Source organism: Rhodnius prolixus, unplaced genomic scaffold (assembly GCF_049639745.1).
Source record: "Rhodnius prolixus isolate KJV_2025 unplaced genomic scaffold, Rpr scaffold_8, whole genome shotgun sequence".
Lineage (NCBI taxonomy): Eukaryota > Metazoa > Arthropoda > Insecta > Hemiptera > Reduviidae > Rhodnius > Rhodnius prolixus.
Window position 1 is genome coordinate 28269929 of NW_027411593.1, and position 16112 is coordinate 28286040.

The window sequence follows — 16112 nt, forward strand, 5'->3', positions numbered from 1 at the left end:
AAAATCAAGATTTGTATTAGAACTGAAAAATAAGTTTATATTTATGACGTTTCACTCTTGAAATGTTTACAATCTAAAGCTACACATGAGTAATTGTGTTCACTGCAGAGTGTTCCTGTAAATCAGGGGTTATAAACGAAGATATAGTTGCGATGGTATATCTTAATATCGATAATTAATCAATGTCTACTGGAAAAGCATTTACTCATGTATTAACATTTCAGAATAACTTTCCATTAGAAATAACTGTTGCAGAATTTTCAGCGAAGTGGAAACAATTTGGAAGTGACGGCGAGATAGGATGGAATAGAGAAAAGAGATTGATTCAAAAGTTAATATAAGGTTTGGTAAAGTTTATAGACAAGCTTCCATGCAGCCCCATTTCGCATTATTTAACTATTTTTGAGGGGGGAAAAAAATGGAGTCTAAAAGGAATTTAAAAGTCATTTGAAAATAAATTTAAACTTTTTATTACAAATGGTAGTAAAATAAACATAGCTAAAGAAGAAATGGATGAAAAACAAAAATGATTTGAGAAAAATCAACTTTGTTTTCTATAGTTCGAAAGAATTATTTAATTCATTTAGACAGCTTTTCTAGTGGAGCAAGCTGTGTTTCGGACGGAGGATAATTGAAAATCAAAACAAATAACAATTCTGCTGTAAATGAATTAATAAAAAAAAAACATGTCAGACTTGATTATTTCGCCATCGGGGATACGTTTTTTTAAAATAAATTTAAAAAGTTAAAACCTTTAAATTTTTTGGAGGTCAATTGAAACAGTTTTTAATGCAGTTATTATATATACTAATAGCCAGCCAACTTCTAAAAATCAGTAATTGTAGAATATTGTTCATAATTTTTGGTGACTGAATCTTTGATACAAAAAGAAGAAAATTTATTGCTAATTTGTCATAATCTTTTAATTATTTTTGCTTTGGACCTAGTTTTCTACAATACCTAAACAGTTAGAACTGAAGACACACTAACCTTTGATGTTAAAAAAAAAATCTAAAAATTACTATAATTGTCTACAAGCATAGGCTCTGAAGGTGACCTAGTTTCTAGGTCGAAAGTTTGGCGAAACATTATCATGAAAAATTAAAGAAAATTTTATCTTAACATAGATTTTAAATTAAATGTACTTTATAGTGGGCTGTAAACCAACGAATAGATGGCTTAGTCTATGGAGACTAAGCTTACATTTTTTCAGAAATTATGTTACATGAAGGATTATACCAGTGTGGTATACTATCATTTCTTAATATTAAGTTTACCTTTTTTAATAACTTTTTATAGTTGAAAGAAATTGTACTAATTCACAGTAAATAAAGAAATACTTAGCTGAAAGTGATAGGAAATAAACAATTGCAGAAAAAAATTAATTAATTGACCGAATCCTTGCTTTTATTAATCTACAATGATTGAAATTATTTTACCTGACATGATTAACTAAATGAACAACAAATATTCAGATTAAATAAATAAATAAACATATGTAGTTCCAAGCAGGGTTTTGAAATTACCCCAACAGTAATATTTTTTCGTGCACCAAATTCTAAAGCTTTAAAAAGTTAAATTCCATTTGATATTTGTCTTGAGTTCACAGAAGATTGGATAACTTGGTCAACAGTTTAATTTTGTTGCTAATTATTTTTTTTTTTTCTAAATTTATAATAATGATTTAAATTAGGGTAAGCCTAAACTCGGTGGTGCCCCCTCCGGTTAACTTAACAAAGGATGAAACTTGCTCTCGCGGGATGTTAAATGCAATCAATTCTTCCAATTATTTTTTCCTTCAACTGGAATCATCAGTTTTTCACTCAACAAGGACTACCCTTCAGTATTCGATGTACAATTGCGGGCCATTTAAGAGAAATTAGTAAGTATCGGCCATATTCTAACCTCATAGTTATTATTATTTTATCATACTCTACTTCCTAGCTCATAATTTCTTCTTAATGTCCACGATGCTGCTATTCATTGATCTAACTTAAGACTTTATTTTGCTGCTTTAAAAATTAATCTTCTTGGGAATTCTTCTTTAAGACTTTCAATTTATTGGATTAAAAGATACATTTATGCTGAAAATGTTGTTGAAATGTTTATGCTTCTTTAAATGTATCTCTTAATGGGCTATTATTACTATTATCGCTTATGTAGCAAAAGGTAGGGTAGTCCAATTTGGGCGATTACTCTACAGTAACAGATAATAATTGTAGATTATTTTCTATAGGCTCTTGTTACAGTGATGGATTCCTTAAAGAGCGACTACTTAAGGAATTAATAAACCAAATAGATAGAAGCTTGATAATTAGAATTTTTTTTCTGTTAGCAAATGAGGTCATTGGCCTCCCGAGCATTTTTCTGTGTACTGCGTGCCTTCGGATGTTGTTCTCTCGTTAAAGACGACACTGTCCATTACTGGACAGTGAACTTATTTTCTAATTTTTTGATTCATCTTCTAGTAAAAGGAAATCTACTAGGATCTCTACGTGGAAATCCAGTACGTTAATCATTTAGCTAATCCCTTACTTACTGATCCCATTTATTAGTGAAACTCCAAATATTTGCGAAAAAATGTTTTTTCATGAAAAATCATGCAATCTCTACTTAACTGATGACAAAACAGATAAAACAAAGAAATCCATTATTTTTCATCAATTTATTTGTATTGGTTTAGTTGACATCAAAACTCCCGTATAGATAATTTTTAGTTTTCGCCATCTTTTATTTAGCCCCATTTGTTTTAATTTAATGCGAAACTTAATTTAAATTCAATTTAAAAAAATATATTTCATATAAATATGTAGGGGAGAGGGGGCACATTTGAACAGAATTTACATTTTCTGTTGTAGAGTGCACAGAATCTAATTATTGAACCTTTTTATTTTGTTTTCTACAACTTTCAGGTCTTCTTAACAGATCTATATCAATAAACAGTTGGTACTTTACATACAAATCTATATTTTTTTAATTTAAAATGTTTGTGTCAAATGTTGTCTGCCCCACTAGTGGGGTACCTTTGAACACTATATAAAATCGAAAGAAGTGATATTACTTTAATCTGAATCTACCTTCTATCTATTATTTCTCTCTCTACTACATTACTTACTCTTTTAAACCACAGAAATCTAATTCAAAAATCAAGAATGACTCAGTTCGGGATGTTGTACCCGAGGTGATGGGTTTAGGAAGTTTGAACAAAATATTCGGTTTGTTGCGCTTCTTAATGTAGTTTCGGACCATTTTCCCCTTCTCTGCGATTAAACAAAAACAAAGTCACAAACTTGCAGTCCAATAGGGCGGCACATTTTAACTGAGATGTTGAAATGTGGCCCCTCTCCTTTCATAAAAGAAAATATAATATTCAACACTTTTTTTTGCAAGTAAATAGACTTTTGTAAATACAAGGTTTAAAAATACGAATTCCAAATGTTAATATGGACTAACAATACTTACACCTTGTCCACTACAATCTTCACAATACACTTCCAAAGCTACAACAAAAATTTTACTTCCACCTTACAAAATATAGCATTCCTCAATTCTGACTTTACAAACAATGAAAACGAAGGGAAACCTGTCAATTATACAACAGGTCTACCTCAAAATATGGAGAAAATTATCAATCACAAATGTTTTAAACATCTGGCAAGAAATTGAAACTGTTCAAAGATGCCCCCTGTTTAAATGTGCCCCCCTCTCACCTATACTTTCATAGAGATGAAATCATGACACTCAAGATTATTTATAGGAGTAAAGAAAATAAATTTTTCCTATTGTCTATATTATAAAATAAATTAATTTATTATTTAGTTTTCTTAGATATGGCACCTTTCTAAATGCCACTAAGATCAAAGCAATCGCGGGGGAATATGGGCTTATTTATAGCCCCCAAAATAAAAAAATGAATGAGATTTGCAATTAAAATTAAGATTCCTAAAATTGCAATAAAAATAAGATTATTTTAATGAATACAAATATTTTTTTCATTTATGATAAAATTTAGAAAATCAATTCTAATTTAATGATAGGCCTATAAAGTTTTGTTAAAATCAAGTAATCTTGGCAACAGGATGACTTGCAAAAAAGCAGATGCGACATTTTAAAACATATTGATCTTTTACATTTAGAACTAACCTTGAAGAATCGCAGGTACGTTGTATCAGTTTCTACTATTAGTAATTATTTTTCAACAATAATGCTTCTAATTATCGTTATTAATTTTCAGAGTGTACGGCAATATTTACTTTAAGTAATTTATTGCGAAGTTGAAAAAGTAAAAAAACAAAAGCGTTACAATAGTAATGGAGGATACAAAACAGCATGAAAATGATTTAGCCACACGAATTCTATGGAGAAAAACTCGCCCAAACAGACTAATCGTTGATGATGCTGTAAATGATGATAATTCTGTAGTAGCTTTGTCTCAAGCAAAAATGGATCAATTGAAGTTATTTAGAGGTGATACAGTTCAACTAAGAGGAAAGCGCCGTAAAGAAACTGTATGCATTGTTTTATCAGATGATACATGTCCTGATGAAAAAATTAGAATGAACCGTGTTGTTCGCAACAATCTCAGAGTTCGTATTTCCGATATTGTATCTGTAGAAGCATGCCCTGAAGTTAAATATGGCAAAAGAATTCATGTATTACCAATTGATGACACTGTCGCCGGTATAACTGGTAATCTGTTTGAAGTGTTTTTAAAACCTTATTTTTTAGAAGCTTACAGACCATTACATAAAGGTGATACGTTCACTATACACGGGCGTATGAAGAAAGTGGAATTTAAAGTTGTCCAAACAGATCCGAGCCCATTTTGTATAGTTTCTCCAGATACCATAATACACTCAGAAGGAGCCCCAATCAAAAGAGAAGAAGAGGAAGAATCACTAAATGCAATCGGCTACGATGACATAGGCGGTTGTAGGAGGCAACTTGCTCAAATAAAAGAAATGGTAGAATTACCACTTAGACACCCCAGTCTCTTCAAGGCAATAGGAGTGAAGCCACCTAGAGGTATACTGCTTTATGGACCGCCAGGTACAGGTAAAACACTTATTGCACGTGCTGTAGCCAATGAAACTGGCGCATTTTTCTTTTTAATAAATGGACCAGAAATAATGAGCAAACTTGCTGGTGAATCAGAGAGTAATTTAAGAAAAGCATTTGAAGAAGCTGAACATAATGCACCAGCAATAATTTTTATTGATGAATTGGATGCAATTGCTCCTAAACGTGATAAAACTCATGGTGAAGTAGAAAGAAGAATTGTATCACAATTACTGACATTGATGGATGGCCTGAAACAAAGCACGCATGTTTTAGTTATGGCAGCCACAAATAGGCCAAATTCTATTGATCCAGCACTTCGTAGATTTGGCAGATTTGATAGGGAGATTGATATTGGTATTCCTGATGTTACTGGACGTCTGGAAATACTAAGAATACATACAAAAAATATGAAACTTACTCATGCAGTTGATTTAGAGAAAATAGCTTTAGAAACTCATGGACATGTTGGTGCTGATCTTGCATCATTATGTTCAGAAGCTGCTCTACAACAAATTCGAGAAAAAATGGACGTAATTGATCTAGAAGATGATCAAATAGATGCTGAAGTTTTGGATTCATTGGCTGTTTCCATGGATAATTTCCAATATGCCCTGGGTAAGAGCAGCCCTAGTGCTCTCAGAGAAACTGTCGTAGAAGTTCCAAATGTAACATGGGAGGACATTGGAGGCCTTGAAAATGTTAAAAATGAATTAAAAGAACTTGTACAATATCCTGTGGAATATCCAGAAAAATTTTTAAAATTTGGTATGCAACCATCCAGAGGTGTTTTATTTTATGGTCCACCTGGGTGTGGTAAAACTCTTTTAGCCAAAGCTATAGCCAGTGAATGTCAGGCTAATTTTATTTCAATCAAAGGACCTGAACTATTGACAATGTGGTTTGGTGAATCTGAAGCTAATGTTAGAGATATATTTGATAAAGCAAGAGCTGCAGCACCCTGTGTTTTGTTCTTCGATGAATTAGATTCTATAGCTAAATCCCGAGGAGCAAACGTAGGCGATGCTGGCGGAGCAGCAGATAGAGTAATCAACCAGATATTGACCGAAATGGATGGCATGAGCGCAAAGAAAAACGTTTTTATCATCGGTGCCACGAATAGACCAGATATTATTGATTCTGCTATCCTTCGTCCTGGCCGTTTAGATCAGCTTATCTACATACCTTTACCAGATGAACCATCTAGAAAAGCTATTTTAATGGCCAGTTTACGTAGGTCACCTGTATCACGAGATGTAGATTTAGGATATCTTGCTAAGATGACTCATGGCTTTTCTGGTGCTGATCTTACTGAAATATGTCAACGTGCTTGTAAATTAGCCATAAGACAGAGTATTGAAGCAGAATTATCACATCAATCTGACTTGAAAGATGATTTAAAAATGGTAGTTGACGATTACAGTGATCCTGTACCAGAGCTTATTAAAGAACATTTTGAAGAAGCAATGAGGTTTGCTAGAAGATCTGTTACAGATAATGATATAAGAAAATATGAAATGTTCGCACAAACTTTACAACAATCAAGAGGTTTTGGTTCACGTTTTCGTTTCAGTTCAGCTGCTAGTACCACTAATACCGTGACAGAACAAAGAAATGAAACCTTTCAAGATGATGGTGACGATGATTTGTATAGTTAATTGCTAAGTTTTTAATCACAAATTTCTTTAAAAGAAAGAAATATTTACTTTTTCAGAGGTTCATTGAATATTGCGTTTAATAAAAATAATTTCTTTTAATTTTATTAATTATTTCTAGACATAGAATAAATAAATAAATAGAAATAAAAGTATTAAAGTGGTTTTAATGAGAAAAAACCTGTTTATTTCCTAAACTTCATTCATTTATTTAAATTTTGCAAATCTACCCAATAAGTTTTTATTAGTTTTAATTAGATTTTAGAAGCAATCTTGCAACTTCTAATATAATATAGAATCGATGCCACCAGAAAGAAGAAATAATTGTGCTTAGCCTCAAAGCACATTCTGCCCAAAAACTTTAACTTGGTTGTAATATAATTTTTCTTTTATATTTTATTTTTTCCCCAGAATTTTGTTGTTTAATTTTACTTTTACCTTCTGCTAGGTTTCATTTTATTTAACACCTGTTCTTACATCTCACATTCCTATTATGACATAACAAATTGAATGTAACAACTTGCATTATTTTTTCTTTCTTATTTACTTATTCGTTTTACCATTCTATAAAATTTTTAGTATTATTTATTTTAACTTTCATTTTGGTAATAGTTACGATGAAGAACAATGAAGATGAGATGTACTCCGGAACCATCGCCAGTAAACTTAATAGAAGAACAATGATTTAGAATCTAGGTTGAAATTCTCAGACAGAAAGATGCCTTAATATCAAAATAAAAACCGGTATAATCTTTTATTTTTTGCACTACTCTTATAACATTATTTTTTAATTTATCTGTTCTTCCCAGAAATAATTGGTATCCCCGATTATTTAACTTTATTTAATCACGTTCTTATATTTTAAAATTATTTTAATTTTAGTGCTACAAATATTTAAAACCATGTTTGGGTAGACATTTACAAATATTTTCATTACATTTTTGTTATGAATTATTACGTGTTTATCTTTATTCGTATTACAATTTTTAATTATAATAATGATATTACCGAAAATAAAAATAATTATATAATTAGTAACAGATAATCACCCTCATTTTTTAAAAAAATGTGTTTACATAAGGTAAGTGGGGGGAAGATGCCACACTTAACACTTATTTCCGTTTTGTAGGAAGCTGGGTTATCGAAAAAAAAAACCACAAATGTATCAACGACTAGGTTGTTTTTTATTCTTTAATTACATATATTTATTAGTATATTTAATTAAATGCAAAACCATTAAAAATGCATTTGAATGAAATTTGTCAAAACTGGCATCTTCCCCCATCATGTGGGGAAGATGCAACAATATCTTAAGATATAAATTGAGAAAGAAAAAATTACAAATTTAATGTTAGGTAAACAGCAAAATATTCTCATTAAACACTGAGGGGAAGGAACGCCGAACAAAAGACATTTTTTGTTTAATTTTTAACATTTTTTGCAATGCAAATTGTCTTTGCTGCAAATTTCATGTAGCCATCTCTTGCATGTTATGCATTGAAGCCAATCGCATTTTGGGCCCTTCCTATCATAAAAATATCCTTTACACTCAATACAAAAATCATCGTCCTCCTCTTCAATGTCACTCTCACCACTGGTCATTGCCACATTATCGGGAGCGGAGGATGCTGAAGATGAATGTCCTTCCTTTTCCTTTTTCTGCAGTACTTTTCCCCTTTTTTTTTTGTCGGCAGAGTAGCCTTTCTTCTCAATGCCTCCCGTTTCTCCACCGTCGTAAGGACTTCAGCAGTTTGTTTCTTTCTTCGAGTTTGCTTGGGTTTCTGAAATCTGGGGATAGGACTAATTTCTTCAAAAGAAGTGATAGCACCGCTGCTGCTTGTTGAAGCTATTGCCAGAGGTGCGTTAACTCCTTGTGTGGCATTCAAATTTTCTTTCATATTGTCAGAATGGTATAAGCATGTTCTGGAATTTTTTGCGGATCGTATGGATAAATTCCGCATGCAGAAAATCCCACGCTGCCATTTCCAACAGTGGCTGCCCTATTCCACGCGGCGCTCAGCAAAGACCCAAATTGAAGTCTGGTGATTCTGCGCCCAGGGTTAGAATGGATCCAGTTGTTAAGGGCCTGCTGCCAAAAAGTTTTGACTTTGATTTCTATTCCCTATAACATGATATTAGTTAGTTTTCCTTTTTATTTAATAGTTTTTAATGCTGGGTCAATATGATCCGAGGTGACGGCTTATGGCACTTCACATAAGGTGACGGCTCAAGGGTTAATAATATTAATGTATTATACAAAAACTATATTTCGTGTGTCATTAATTGTTTTATATTGATTTAATATTATAAAATATATCATTATAATGTAATAATGAACGAGAATCAATATGAAATTGAAACACTTCAATAGGTGGCATCTTACCCCAAGCCCTGGAGGAAGACGCCACATAGGTTTATTTTTGTACTAAGGCTTCAATCAAGGACTGAATGGAAGGTGAACTGGACGGACCAGTACCGGAAGGGAGGCATTTGGTTTACCGATGGCTCCAAGATGGACTGTGGGACTGGGTCTGGAGTGTATGGGGTTAAACCCGAGGTACTCATAGAGAGATCTCTTGGGAGATACGCCACTGTCTTCCAGGCCGAGGTTTTTGCTATTAAAATATGTGCTGAGGAAAACCTGCGGATGGAACCTAGAAATAGGGAGATTCGTATCTTTTCGGACAGCCAGGCTGCACTGAAGGCTCTCGTATCCTTCAGAATGACCTCTTCCCTGGTTTGGGAATGCAGGAAGGCCCTAGATCTACTGGCGCGGCACAACAAAGTTCGGTTGGAATGGGTGCCGGGCCATGTGGGTATTGAAGGGAATGAAAAAGCTGATTATCTGGCCAGGAATGGAGCTAACACTCCTTTCATCGGTCCAGAGCCTGTCCTGGGGATCACCAGGGGTTCGGTTCGTGCGGCTCTCAGAGATTGGATCTGGAGGGAGCATGAAAAGAACTGGGTGATGTGTCCTGGGGTTAAACACAGCAAGACCTTGATGCCTTGGCTGTGTAAGCAAAGATCCAAAGAGACCCTATGTTTGGGCAGAAATCAGATTACTCTGATTACAGGCCTATTCACGGGGCACGGTAGGTTTAAAAAGCATCTGTGCAGGGTGGGGCTTATCAGTTCGGAGCCGCTGTGCAGATTATGTCAGGAAGAGGAGGAAACGGCCTCTCACCTGTTGTTCGATTGCGTTGCAATCGAACGTTTGCGCTATGAAACCTTTGGAACGTTGAGGCCGAAGGAGATAGTAGCGCAAAAAGAACTAGTAGGGAAGGTCCTCAACCTCTTTAGGAGGGGAGGGTTCGCTTACTAGAACTAAGAAGGGGCTGGCACAATAAGTCTTTTGTGGCTGCAGTGCCATGGGGCATAGGTCCCGTCCCGTCTACCATCTTAATCTTAATCTTAAGGCTTCAATCATGTTGTTTCAAGCTAACACGTACTCACCAAGATGTACACGATACAAATATCACGGAATTATTACGTTTAATCTAGTCAATCCGTCACCAAACCTTAAGTATCGACAACGAAATATAACATGGGTACTCACCAAGTTCAGAGAGTTGAATTTTCAGTTTAACGACGATTAAACTAGATATAAATAGAAATACTCACAAGCACGGTATTCACAGTTGTTTACTACACACTTTAACGTAGGAATCGCTGTCATCCAGTTGTAGATATGCAAAATCTGACGATACTTGCCTCTTCCCCCAACTGGCATCTTCCCCCCACTTACCTTATATTGTTTTGTAAAAGTTTTTAGTGGAAAGAGTAATAAAATTATTTGTAAGATTTATAAAATTTCAGTTCAAGAAATCATTGGTCTTGAATAATTTTTTGTTTTCTCCGTTTAAAACAATAAATCAATGTTGTTTAGAGTAAAATCATTTTAAAATTTACGAGCAAACAGAAATCATAGGATGCTGGATATATACAGTTCACTGAGCAAATGGAACTGGTAGGTACCTTGGGGAGTAGTTACTACCCTACGGGACTCAGTAGTCTAGATCATTAGATGACCTGGAAATAGACTAGGCCACATTGAACGGAATATCCTATTGGCAAGCTTCATTTATGCGATTAAAACTAACTAATAACCATTCTTGTAATTTTATCAAACTATAACAGTTCCACGGGATATTTACTTGGTTTATCCATTTTACAACACTTGTTGTTCAAAATTTCTTCTCTAACTTTTATTATTTTACATCCTCTTGTATAAGGAGAGATGTCGCAATGGGTTCAAATTTTCTCAATTTCCAGATTATGTGATATGTTTCTTTTATATTTATATTAAGATTTTTTTTTCTTTTTGTTTATAAGCCTGGTAAGATTTAGATTTTTTTGAAAGGCGTGACCCATGCCCTTCGGCACCACAGCCACAAGACTAGTGCCTTCCCCTTTAAGACTAGTAGATGAAACCACCCCTTCTAAGAAGGTTGAGGGCTTTCCCTACCAGTTCCTTCTGCGCTACCATCTCCTCTGGTCTCAAGGTACCAAAGATATCGCAGCACATTCTCTCGATGGCAACGCCGTTTCTTCCTCTTCTTGGCACAATCTGCACAACGGTTCCGAGCTAATAAGCCCTATCTTGTGCAGGTGCTTTCTGAACCTGCCGTGCCCTGTGAATAGGCCTGTAGCCAGAGTAATCTAATTTCTGTCCAAGCCCAGAGTCACTTTGGTTCTTTGTTTTCACAGCAAGAGCATGACACTCTTGCCGTGTTTGACCCCGGAAAGCACCCAGTTCTTTTCATGTTCTCTTCAGATCCAATCTCTGAGAGCCTCACGAACTGCACCCTTGGTGATTCCCAGAACTGGTTCCGGGCCAACAAAAGGAGTAAAAGCTCCATTTCTGACCGATGATCAGCTAATTCATTCCCCTTAATCCCCACATGGCCCGGCACCCATTCCAGTCGAACTTTATTGTGCCAGGCCAGTTGTTCTAGGACCTTCAGTGCCGCTTGACTGTCCGAAAAAATTCAAATCTCCCTATTTCTAAGATTCATTCGCAGATTTTCCTCAGCGCAAGTTTTAATGGCAAAGACCTCGGACTGGAAGACGGTGGCATATCTCCCAAGAGCATTCTCAATGAGTATCTCAGGTTTAGCCCCATATACTCCAGCTCTGGTCTCGATAAGCCTGGCAAAGAAAAGGATTGTTTGAGAATTGAAAATACCCACTTTTTACAAGGTTGAATACCTACTTCAATGACTTCTTATAGACCTATTAAAACTCTTCAATTATTGTAAAACTAAGGACTATAAAATTCTCAATTCCGCTATTTATTCGTTTTAGTTTCACGCAATGTTTGTTGACCTTAAGCTTCTCGGGTTATAAAGAGGATGAGAAAGAGTGGAGTGCTTTTCCTATTCTTGGGGATAGACCTAGTTCCATTGGCTTTGTTGTTATCTGACTATGACTACAATGCCTATTAGTTTATCAGTGTCGAATCAGAATATCCAATTCTATATCTAGCTTCTGATTTGCGCTTAAATTGATTTATACATATATTAGATTTCGGGAAAGATGTAAAACGTATGTAAGACTTCTATAATTTATATTTATTGCCGAACCTCAATAATAATTTTAAATAATGATCCCAAGAGAAAATAGGAATTATCAAGAGAAGGAAAATCCTATATTTTGTCGTTATGAAAGCCGTATAATTCATTAAAATGAAAATGGTCAAATTGTATAATCACTACGGGTTACCAAAATAGCCAAGAGAAGTAGATTAGGCGAACTACCTCAACACCACTGCTAATAGCGACTGCAATAGGAACTTCTAAAGGTCGAGCAAAATTACCCAAGAGTGGGTGCAATGCAGTTAAATAATGCGAAGATTTAGTTAGTATTTGGTTTTTTTGTTCAACTCTCTGGCCACCAAGCAATTTAATACCTCCTTTTATTATACAGTATTATTTAACCATTTAATTATAATTTTTACCTCTTACTACCTATTTAATATAGGTATATTAAGAGATATCATGAAGCAAAATATTAATGTACTAAAATTTCATCGTCAAGTAACGATGATGGGTAGATATATAAATAACTTTTTTAATAGAATGAAAAATAAGAGGTACAGGTATAAAATTTGAACGATAGTGGACAAAAACTTGGATTTCTTTCATAACCTAAATGAAATAACATTTAACAATAACAAGTTTCGGTACTTCAAAAGAAATGTGTCATTTTATTAATTGCACATTTCTAGTTATTGTGAACTTCATGTCTTTGAAAACAAATAGGTTTTAGTGCATGAAGTAAATCTCAGAAAAAAAAAAAATTGTTGAAGAGAAAGAGCTTGGAGTATTGAGAATACCCTCTTCTTGGTGATCGAAGGGTTAAAGAAAAAACAAAACAAAAAAAAAAAGACCAGAAGAAATAGATAATGCGCAAATCTGCAGAAGGAGAAGAAAAAAGAAGAGCAGAAATGGCCAGAGAAACTGGATGAAGAACGTGACTCATCAACTCTGTTCCCCTTAGCAGCACCTCGCCGCTCATCAACCTTCTAATTCGTTGTGTCTGGCAAGATCGCGATTCTAACTTCCGCCCTTAACACCATACCTTCATCTTCAACGCTATTTCTTATGCTGTTCCTGTATCTAAAAACTTCTATCTATAGGTAATTGGTACATTTCCTGTCCATTATTTCCATCTAACGTATTTTCTGGTGTTGATTTTTAACTCTTCTTCTCCAATCCTTTATAGATGATTAATTCTTACCAATTCTTTTTTGTGCATGCTTTTTTGGTTTATAAATCGTTCGGGGTCCATAGGTCAGGATTATATTGATCTTTATCTGCAATATGTTACTACAGTTAAAAAGAATAAATATTCTTTTGGGTCTAAATAAATTTTAATATTTATTTAATAAATATTCTTTTACTTAAATAAATGAAGGTTAAATTGGGGTTGAATTTAAATTAGATCTAATAACTATATTAAGTTATTAGAACTGACAGAGCTGAAGAATGTGCATATTATTATTATTATTATTTTGCAGCGCTGTCAATCGTTATTACAGCAATCCTCAAATTATAAGTTTGTTTTTTTTCATGGCGCTACAACCCAGTGATGCGGGTCTTCGCCTCCTCAATATGTTTTCGCCAGTCGTCCCTATCTTTAGCAACCGCCATCCAGTTACGAACTCGAAGGATGCTCTTAGCATCCTGAGCCACACCGTCCTGCCATCGCAACCTGGACCTTCCAATTCTTCGTTTTCTGTCTGGTGTCTCGCGAAGAAGTTTGGAGGGAATTTCGTCAGCATCCATTCTCGCTATATGGCCAGCCCATCTCAATCTGCTCAACTTGATCCAATTTACTATCGGAAGCTCTTCTAATTGTGCATACAGCTCCCTGTTGTGCCTACGTAGCCAGATTTATTTTCTTTTTATTTTTTTGTGAACCTTAGTGGGACTGTCACTGGTAACAGCATCGCACTGACTTTCTCTCTCTAGGCGGCTTTGCGGATATCAAAGATAAATATATATTGTAAACTTTTATGTAATTATCATAATGCCAGTGAAAATTATCAAGAAGTAGAAATTGGCTGAATCATCTGCGAAGTAAAAAATGTACCTCTGCCCTACAGGTTAGTTTTTGGGTTTCTTGCAATTTTGGAGTTTGATAAGTACTTTATTTGAGTATGGTAGTAAGCGAATGTAAGCTTTCCGATGGTGCACGAAACCCAAACAATAACAATAAACTTAATTCCATGTTGGTTAGAATAGGATACCCGTACAAAGCCAAGATAATCGTACAAATAGTTAGCCCATATCATCCACAAGAAAAGAATTCAAATATATAAAATAATAATAATAATGCAATAAATAAAAGAACCCATGATTAAGGTCCGTTTGGGTGAAGTGTTGTATATTTTTTAAACTTATCCAACCTATAGTATAAAGTTACACTAGGATCACGTTAAAACATAACGATGCAATAAATCTAAAACTAACGACTATCTAAACGTAACGACTTTCTGGAATCGATTGATGGATATTCCTGTGAACCGCTTTTATTGCTTTCTAAATGTCTCCCTTGAAAGTATTGTTTCAGAGAACTCCCTAAATATTGACAAAATTTTAAATAAATACAAAAATAAATGTGGGTTTAGGATTATTATTATTTATATTTTTTTCACTGCTAATAAACACATTTCTCTGAGATCTCGAGGATGTTTATTTTATTTTTTTGTATTTATGGCGCTTTTATTTACAATTTATGTATTTTTTAAATATTTAATTGAATTTACTTCATCATCTGACGTAACTGGCGCTCGGAGCTTTTTTTTCACTGCTCCGCCCGCCATCAGACAATGAGAAGAAAAATATTTAAGAGGCAGCAGCTGGATTCGAACCCGAGATCTCCACGTTGAAATCTAGTATACACTAACAACTGAGCTGATCCCTTCCCTATAAATAATGCAGGCATGATAATGAATTTACTATTATCATTTAAAAAATAAATTATGGACTTTAAAAGCAAAGCAGCGAAAAAGTAAGTTGAGGGATTAATTGCCATAAATACAGAAATAACATAGGCTCTTCCTTGCCTTGCAAGGATATGTGTGTGGCAGCCCGATAGGCCAATAGGTACCATCCCAGATCTAGTGGCCCTTGAATAAGAAAAGAGTGTGTGATGGGCGCTAATGACGTCGATGCGCCGGCAAAAAAAAAAAAAAAAAAATAGAAGTAACAAGGAGCTGTTCCTAGTGATGTTATCGTTCCTTCCAGTAAGAGTTGCAATGTTTAATTTTTTCTCAAAATAAATTTAAAAACAAATCCGAAGAAACAAGAACAACCTTTATAAAGGAGACCTCAACTTGAAAAGTGTCTTCGTCAAACTATGATAAAAGATGAAAAGATAAGTAGTGCTTTTTTGGGTATACTGTATACTTTATTGGCTGTCTTTTAGAATTACGCGAACATAACTTCTTTTCCCGGATGTGAAGAAAAACAAAAAGTAAATTTTTTGGTTTAGTGAGTGAAGAAAAGAATGAAGTAAGTAAGTGAGACTAAAATGTGCTGTGTGTTTTTTCTATGTGCATGAAAATGGCGATGTGTATAAGGGTAATAAAGTAGTTTGGTGTAAAAAAAAAAAGAGTCTAAAAATAGGAGTACTATGTCAGTGTTAGAAGATGTTGCAGAAGTGGCACTGGTGGCAAGTACGCCAGTGTGGAGACGAGCGAGCCAGTATTCTGTAGAGTGTACTGCTGAAGTATGTGAACAGTATGGTCCGGAAGGCAGTGGCGAGTGCCTGGGGGGGTGGTCTCCCTTCTGGCACTCACTACTGGCACAAACTATAGCAAGCCTACCAACTACCACCATCGGACGTAAGAGACTATTGCATTCACAAACATACACAGCTACACTTAAACGGTTG

The 16112-nt window shown here is 34.6% G+C and overlaps 2 protein-coding genes across 5 annotated transcripts in view; one reads left to right on the forward strand and one right to left on the reverse strand.

The window, feature by feature from the left end:
• The window catches only part of LOC141451094 (zwei Ig domain protein zig-8-like), a 686638-nt gene that overhangs the window by 367784 nt on the left and 302742 nt on the right, over nucleotides 1-16112 (reverse strand). The window lies entirely within an intron of this gene.
• On the forward strand, nucleotides 1503-6815 carry LOC141451091 (transitional endoplasmic reticulum ATPase TER94-like). Of its 3 annotated transcripts, XM_074122162.1 has the most exons (3): nucleotides 1503-1882; nucleotides 4079-4158; nucleotides 4235-6815. In XM_074122162.1, the coding sequence occupies exon 3, from the start codon at nucleotides 4311-4313 to the stop codon at nucleotides 6714-6716; it is 2406 nt and encodes an 801-aa protein (XP_073978263.1). In that variant the 5' UTR covers nucleotides 1503-1882; nucleotides 4079-4158; nucleotides 4235-4310; the 3' UTR covers nucleotides 6717-6815. The 3 variants fall into 3 exon arrangements, with proteins under 3 accessions (XP_073978263.1, XP_073978265.1, XP_073978264.1); XM_074122164.1 differs by lacking the exon at nucleotides 4079-4158; XM_074122163.1 differs by lacking the exon at nucleotides 1503-1882 and having other exon boundaries at nucleotides 4060-4158.